Source organism: Hippichthys cyanospilos, chromosome 7 (assembly GCF_059441005.1).
Source record: "Hippichthys cyanospilos isolate Australia breed blue-spotted pipefish chromosome 7, RoL_Hcya_1.0, whole genome shotgun sequence".
NCBI lineage: Eukaryota > Metazoa > Chordata > Actinopteri > Syngnathiformes > Syngnathidae > Hippichthys > Hippichthys cyanospilos.
The window spans coordinates 16731637-16739246 of record NC_142375.1 but is presented as its reverse complement, the minus strand read 5'-3'; the positions used below and the strand labels follow the sequence as shown (position 1 = coordinate 16739246).

The following is a 7610-nucleotide window of genomic DNA, read 5'->3' as shown; positions in this document are numbered from 1 at the left end:
GTCATCTGCATCAATACTTTAATCACGTGAACATGAATCAAATTGGAAAAAACACAATCTTAACATCTGACTTTGATGCACAACATTTTCTTTAAATTCATTTTGACCAAAAAAAAAGACTAACCTCCTTGCCAACCACGAAAGGATTTTAAAGACCTCACCCGAAGATATTTAGAGTAACAGGATTGCTTTGTTCTTGCAGTCTTGAGAGTGAACAGAATGGGGCCAGGCCGGTTTCAGCCAACAACTTACTAACAAGCAGCAATAATCAGTCCCATTGCACACAAATACAATTATCTCGCAGGTGCAGCTTGGAATACATACAGTGCAAACATGCTCTCTATTGCATACACTTAAGGCATACTCAGAATGGTTGTCAGAACCTTTTTCCAGTCCAGCTTTTGGATTTTACAAAGTAAACATTGTTTCAAAAAAAAAAAAAAGTATGTACAGTTATATGACAAAAGTACAGATTACATGTTCTCACAGTGCAGTTAGGCCCTAAGGCTGTTCTTTTAGACTTGTACCTATGTCGTTGTGACATCACAGAACAATCCAGGTGCATCTGTCGCTATCAGCTAACACCTGCAGAGATGACCCTACAAAGAAAGCAGGTTTCAACATGAGTTGGAAGCAGCAACGATTGGGCTAGATGGCTATACCTAAATCAGTCCCACTAGAAAAAAAAAAGGCAAACTTAACGCGTGCAATGACGCGCACTGCTCCGACTGACCTTTGTGCAAGCCTTCGTTGGTCATGCGATTGATGTATCGCGAGCTGCTCTCAGGAACGAGCCACTTCATCAGCGTGTTCACGCAGGACTTGCGATAAGAACTCCACACACGTCCGCTGACGCAAGACAGGTCATTTTGAGCAGTTTTAGGAGAACTACAGCTACATTACAGCAACAATGCTCAGAGGACTGATGTGGTATGCGGCCCATACTTAAACTAAGACCAATGATTTGGCAATATGAGGCCAGACGGACAATTATATACAGTATCCCACCGGACGTTTGCTTACCTGGTCTGACCCTTGACCTCTGTAAGATCACCGACACCCACAGTGGAACACACACCTGTGTTAAGGTCCCAGCTGACCTGCAGGTTAGAATGGTACGTGTTGGGCCTGAGAAGAGGAAAAGCACACGTTAAAAAAAAAAGTTCATTGTCAGGGCCGATGTTTGCCATATCTGTGCATTTCGCACTGTCTTTTTTTTTTTTTAATCTCTGATCAAGTCCGTCATTAAGCCTAATACATCATTGCACTTCTGTCTGTGGAGTCTCACACCAGCAATGTCCCGCCCACAGCAAAATCTGATTGGGTGGCCGTGTAAGAGCCAGAGCCAATCGGTAGTGAGAGTCATATATAGCAATGAAAATCGCTGAAAATTGAAAGGGGTTAAAAGTAAATATATATTTAAATTTGACAACATTATGACCCTTTCAAAGACAGCCAAGTTGGGTGATAATAAAGCCAGGCTAGTGAAAAATCCCCAGACAACCAGGGGTTAAACGTGCTAAATAAATAAAATAGCATTGCCTTGTCTTGAATCCCCGCTCGCCTTCTGGGCTACCCTAGTAAAAAGTGGGTATCGAAGCGGCTTGCAGGCGAACACCCAACTAGCTGCTAATTTGTGACGTCATTGCCCGAATTTCCACTTAAAAACATTCTCTTGTGTGTGCATAAGCGACAGAAGAGGTTTTCTGTGTTGATTGCAAGATTCCAAGCAATTTAAATCACGAGTTAGGGTTTGTACTATAAAAATGTTAAAAAAAATAGGCGCCGTACCTGCAATTCTCTGAAGGGGAGGCCAGTAACAGCAGGCCAATGCTAATCATGACAACGTTGGTCTCTGGACACACCTGACACACACATATGAAAACATTATCAGGCACACACTTCAGTTCAATTGCGCAACGCGTAGTAATTGTTGTGTGATTACCTCTAATATGACTACATCATAGTCGCTGAAAGAGCAGAACTGTGGCGCCCATGCGGCGTCTTTCCTGATCACCTCATTAATGAGATACTCAAAGTCCAGCGTAAGCTGCTCTACAAACACACTCTATAAAAGAACACACATACACCCAAATTCACACATGCAGGCAATACAAGGAGCGGTGTCAAGAGAGGAAGCGTCGGGAGTAAAAAGGTCACTGACCCGTCCATCGTGTGGCTCGCTGACCAGCTGCAGGCTTCGCCCTTTAAGATCGGTAACTGTAAACGCTAGCTGTACTTTATCGTCTTGGTAACCTTGATGCAAAAAAAAAAAAGTGGAGAGAAAATCTTAAACGAGCATAACAAGATGACTAGAAACATGAGTCTGGAACTGTAAATTAGCTTAAAATACATCTATAACACATTTAAGACATCTTTATAGAATCCCATCAATCCCAAAGACATGTATTAATACAGCTGTAACAGTTTTAAACATGCAACCTCCGGTACTTACTTTTTCTAAAATAGTGTTAAATGAGCAATCACTGGATGAGTTAACATTTTGCATCTGGCCTGCAGCTTGGAATTTTAACTCATTCACTGACCATGACAGCTCAAAAGTCAAAATCAGTTTTTGCGGGGCCGGAACTATTGATAATTATGCAGTGCCTTATGAAAGTATTCCTTATTTGATTTTTTTTTTAACCGTTTGCTACATTTCAGGGTCCCAAACAAAGAATTAAAATACCATGTTTTGTTAATTAAATAATCAACTCCAATCCAGAAGGGGAACAACATTTATATATATTTTAAACATTTTTGGAACAAACAAACAAACAAAAAAACGAAAAGTTGAACATGTTATTCCAATTATTACTCCCAATTTTGGATCTTTGAAGGCTAAAATGGTGTTACAAGGCAAAAAGTTCAAGGGGGCTACTATTTTCGCAGGGCATTGTATCAGTCAAAAACACATCTTTACTGGGCAAAATGACTGCACTTAACTTCAAATGTACATTTCCCTAAAGTAAGACAAGTAACATTGCATTTCTCTTATAACGATTACAGATTGAGAAAGTTGTAAATCTCCATTCGCTCCAATGAGAACCGCAACTATAATGAGGCCTGAGCATATACTTTGTCTTTTCACCTGTATCGCTTCCTGTATTCTGCTCCAATACGCCTGGCTGGAAAGAGTAGTGCAGACATGAATAGTTGACATATCCAGGTTCAGTGGGGTCAACCTCCTGAGATGCAACTGGGGCAGCAGAGGGGGATGAAGGCAATGATGACGAGGATGCTTGAGACGTCGTTTGCTCTGATGGTTGCATTAGACTATGGTCGGATACCAACTTTTGTGGCAAACAAGTCAGTGTTTCTTTCTGTATCGTCTTGGGACAATCTCGCTCTTCCTGCTGAGTATTTCCCACTAACGGCTCCGATGGTTTCTGTGCTCCCGTTTTTTCACCTCCGCCCGCTCCACTCTGGGCTAGCCCGAGGAGTTCTGCTACATATTTCCGGAATCGCATATTTGTTTGTGATGGGCTGGAGGAAGGGGAGGTGAGGGTTAACTTGCTCTGTGGTTGTTGCCTATCAGGAAGGCTGGAAGAAGAGGGGACAGGGGGTGAATTGCTCTGTGGTGGTTGCCTATCAAGAAATCCCTGAGGCAAGGAGGAAGTTGTGGCGGCGGGAGAGGATGAAGCAGGCGCCTGATGTGACAAAGATGTTCTATTTGTGTAGAGAATTTGGGACGACGGACCAGCTTTGCCTGAAACAAACAAACCCAATTAAGTGTTATGGACTGTCGGATGGGTGGAATCTAACAACAACATGACAGCATACTCGGCATATAGGCAATAGAATATATAAAAAAAAAAAAAAACAATTAAGGTGCCCTAATTTCTTTACGGTATGTCTAAAAAAAAACATGACATGTTGCACCCATTTAATCAGTCTTTTCAGGGGTGTGGGATGGTTTTTCAATCTGAGATAAGTCATGTGATGAGCCGAGTAACTTGATGTCTTTTTCAGTCAAAATGACCCAGTGATTAATAAACACGGGTGGATTTTGATGCTTAATACATATTCCACAAACACTAGTAGTCATCTGAATACTAGACTTTTTAAACTTGTGGGGTTGCATAGAACATATTATTGTAAACAATATTTTTAACTTGACGTCCCCTTTAAGTGGCCAAATGCATTTGACAATCTGACAGTTCTCTCAGGGAACCACCATTTAGATTTTTGCTAGGAGGTTAACAAGTGGTTTGATACACTGCCGAATTTTGAAGCACAGATGTGCATTTTTTTTTAATATCGGACGTATTTTTACTTACAATAATTAACATAACGAGACAAGCTAAAGGGCGTTGGCTGTTGCAGCTAACAGCAGCTCATGTTTGCTGAGCTTGTTACAGCAATATTTTATAAAATAAAGAAACGAGAAGGCTGAGCCACTGTCCGAGTCCATTCTTCTTCACACACATATTACTAAAACAGAGAGATATTTACCTTGGCAGACAGAGATGGCACAAGCCACCAGAGAGTAGCTCGTATTTAACAGGATGACTTGGTCCTTTTTCAGCTGGAAAGCAGGCTGGAAAGTGGGAAATGGGTACACCACCTGGTACCTGCTGTTAAGGACGTAGCCGTGCTCCAGAAAATCGCCGCCTTCTGCAGAGACCCACGTTGTATTTAGAGGAGACGGGCTGAGAAAGCGAGGTCATCAGAGGCATGCATTTGTATGTGTAGTTACCCTTGTGTATGGACGTGGTCAAGGGAAGCATGTAGGACTCTGTGCAAGACTGAGGTGGCGGCATTGAAACGATGGTGATGTAAACATCTCTGTAGTTCTCGGCACTCAGCAAGTTCATCAGAAGAGAGCTGACAATGGCGCCACAGAGACAAACATGATGACACCATAATAATGGTAGAATAATCTGAAGTAGCCGTATGTGACGGATAAGTGATGCAAACCACGTCTTACTTAAAACCGAAGATGACAATTTTAGACTGGTCATTTGGCCACCCGCACACAGTGAGGTAAAGATCATTGTAGATTTCCTCGCCTGCAAACAGCTGTACATACTGGACCTAGAATCAAAGCACAAAATTGTATGTCTCACTTGCATTCTGCTGTAACAGCATTTGTAATAGCACACGCACAGCAATTGCACCGCACAGCATATTTTCACTAACATTTAAGCCCAGTGTATTCAGACCCTAGTTAAAAATTGAACTAAATGCAATTTGTATTTGTTGACAGTCCTTTTGAGCTGGAGATCATTTTAAAAAACAAAACGCCACATTGTTTTACCTGCTTGAGTTTACTGTGGAGATTAAACTCCCACCAATAGAGGTGGTAGGTATAGAAAGAGAAATCGTCATCCTCTCCACAGTCCCTGGTGTATGACAAAACGTAGCGGCCACACTTGGTGAACCCAAGAAAGATATGCCTGAAAACCAAAGGTTTTAACTGCGTCACTGTATCACCCACTGGATCTACACTAATTTGCTTCAATTTAATTGTAGAAATGTCAAATAGTGAGTGAACTTAACAATTTAACACTTACCCCGCTCTTAGGTATTCCTCACTGACAATGTTCTTTAATGGGACACACACTCGAGGAGGGAGCTTCCTAAACAGATGCTGAGAAAAGTGCCCTGAAAGCTGCATAATGGAACAATTGTCAAAAAAATTACATTAGGTAGCATCTTTATTGAATATGTGGCGATTCACAAAAACATTGCTTGTTGTGGTCAACTTGTCCTCCATTATTTTGAGCTTCCAGAATAAGTAGCTTAAGTTGAAACTATGTCTGTCTTCTTAAACAGCACTTGTATGAGTAATGACAAAGCCGAATGTAATTAAACTTACCTTTATAATTAAATTACAAAATGTTTAGTCAGCGACGAGCTGTGAGGTTCATGAATGGTGAGGTACTGATACCTCTGGAATTACATATAAAAATATGAACCAAAAATAGAAGAACTTGTAACTACCTCTCACTCAACAACAGGGGTCACTTTCAGTTAGTAAACACAACCAGACGAGTTACTGTTGTGTTAGTGAAACATTCTAACAATCCGAGTGTGATCAAATTTACAATGATGAACAATGCTGAAGCAAAATATTTCACCTTAATCAGATTTGAAAAATAAATCCATAAATTGACACTGGTGATGTTGATGATTTATTGTGTAATCCTGCCATGCAGACATGCATTTGTGATATGCATTAGATTGGATGTCATCCTTAGCAGACATCTCCATCAAAAAAATGACAAATTTGGGGAGCAATATTCTCATTACCCCTGAAAAATTTATAGTCCCAACTAACCGGCCCCTCTGTCCAGCTGCTTTGATGGGAGTTTGCAGTGGGAGGTGCTGTTCTGATGCAGGCAACTACAGTCCTTGAGGGCTGCTACCCTGCAACTGTTGCAAGTTTCCTTCTTCCAACACACCTGATTAAAATGATCAGAATTGTTATCAGGCTGCTTTATCATGCCTCTGTAGAATTAGTCAATTAATTAATCATTTCAATCTGGTGTGCTGGTGGAAGGAAACATTCAAAGTGGTCCTAAAGTGTTTACACGTACATGCTATCATCCATTTTCTATACAAAGAACACTGCATCAATAAAGACAAATAAGACAGGTATTGAACGTCATCATCTTCTGCACATGTGATTAAACGCGTCCATTGACGATATAAACGCAAATTTACGCGAACGTGGCAATATTAATAATTTTAATGATGAAATCGTTGACGATGTTGGATTGAAAAAGTTTTGTTTACATCTATCCCCACACGTCCCTGTGTTTAAATGATATACGCTAGCTCGCAAACGAAACCTAAGTATTCAATACAAGCAAGAACGAACAACAAAACCAAAAAGATAAACGCGAAAATATATCGTAGCGGAAGAAAGGAAATGTGCTGCTAGCTTTGAATGATTGATCTCCGTTGAGTTGCGTTCGTTAGCAAACATGCTAGGTTAATAGCTGCAAGTTAGCCTCCGACGCTCATGAAAAACAAGGCAAGCTTTCATCATATTATTCCAAAACCAATGTTGACCGTCTGAAGTAAAGTGTTAAGTAAATTAAAAAAAAAAACATACCTTCCCTCGCACAAGAAGTTTTACGATATGGTCTTTGTATCTTCTTTGTGTTTTGTGATTGATATCCTTCTTTTTTGATTTCGAGCTGGGCGCCATTTCTGAGTAAACTGTTTTTCGCGTCGAGGCTCGGACACCGCTGATTGGCCCGTTGCTGCACGAACCCGACCAAGTCAAACGTTTCGCCAGTCGAAGTCGCCGAGCCGAATCTCAATTCAGTATTCGTTCCATACGCGAGCCTATGTTAACTGCCCCCCACAGGGGACTTCTACGCTTTAGAGGTGTCGGCTAGTGAAACAGGGAAGAGAAAAAGACATGTAAAAAAAAAAAAAAAACGCTACTGACGTCATCGCTCAGACGTCATTTATATAAAAATAAAATACTATCATCTTCGATTAAAAGATTGGAAATAAAGTACCAGTTGGAAATGATTACCAAATGGCCACCATTTTATAAATCCAGATTACGTGTCTGAGATAATTTGAGTAATATATGTGGAAAAAAAAGAGGATAAATACAATTTATTGTAAAAATTTAAAATTTCTTTTGA

General features: G+C 40.6%; 1 protein-coding gene across 1 annotated transcript; it reads right to left on the bottom strand.

Annotated features, from left to right (window-relative positions):
• Position 1: 1 nt before the first annotated feature.
• Positions 2 to 7382, bottom strand: dcaf15 (DDB1 and CUL4 associated factor 15). Its single transcript, XM_088419320.1, has 13 exons — positions 7064 to 7382; positions 5517 to 5614; positions 5261 to 5399; positions 4931 to 5037; positions 4700 to 4827; positions 4456 to 4617; positions 3092 to 3709; positions 2165 to 2256; positions 1946 to 2068; positions 1792 to 1865; positions 1024 to 1128; positions 734 to 849; positions 2 to 599 (listed from the first exon to the last, which is right to left on the bottom strand). Exons 1-13 carry the CDS (start codon positions 7157 to 7159, stop codon positions 544 to 546), a joined length of 1914 nt encoding a protein of 637 aa, XP_088275446.1. The 5' UTR covers positions 7160 to 7382; the 3' UTR covers positions 2 to 543.
• Positions 7383 to 7610: the final 228 nt, after the last annotated feature.

Bases quoted from the DNA above. Each gene is read 5' to 3' on its own strand.
- dcaf15 (XM_088419320.1), bottom strand. From the start codon at position 7,159: ATGGCGCCCAGCTCGAAATCAAAAAAGAAGGATATCAATCACAAAACA. The intron at 2,069-2,164 runs GTCAGTGACCTT...GTTCTTTTATAG, and splicing joins GCGAGCCACACGATGGACGG to AGTGTGTTTGTAGAGCAGCT. The intron at 600-733 runs GTCAGTCGGAGC...CTTTCTTTGTAG, and splicing joins CAACGAAGGCTTGCACAAAG to GGTCATCTCTGCAGGTGTTA.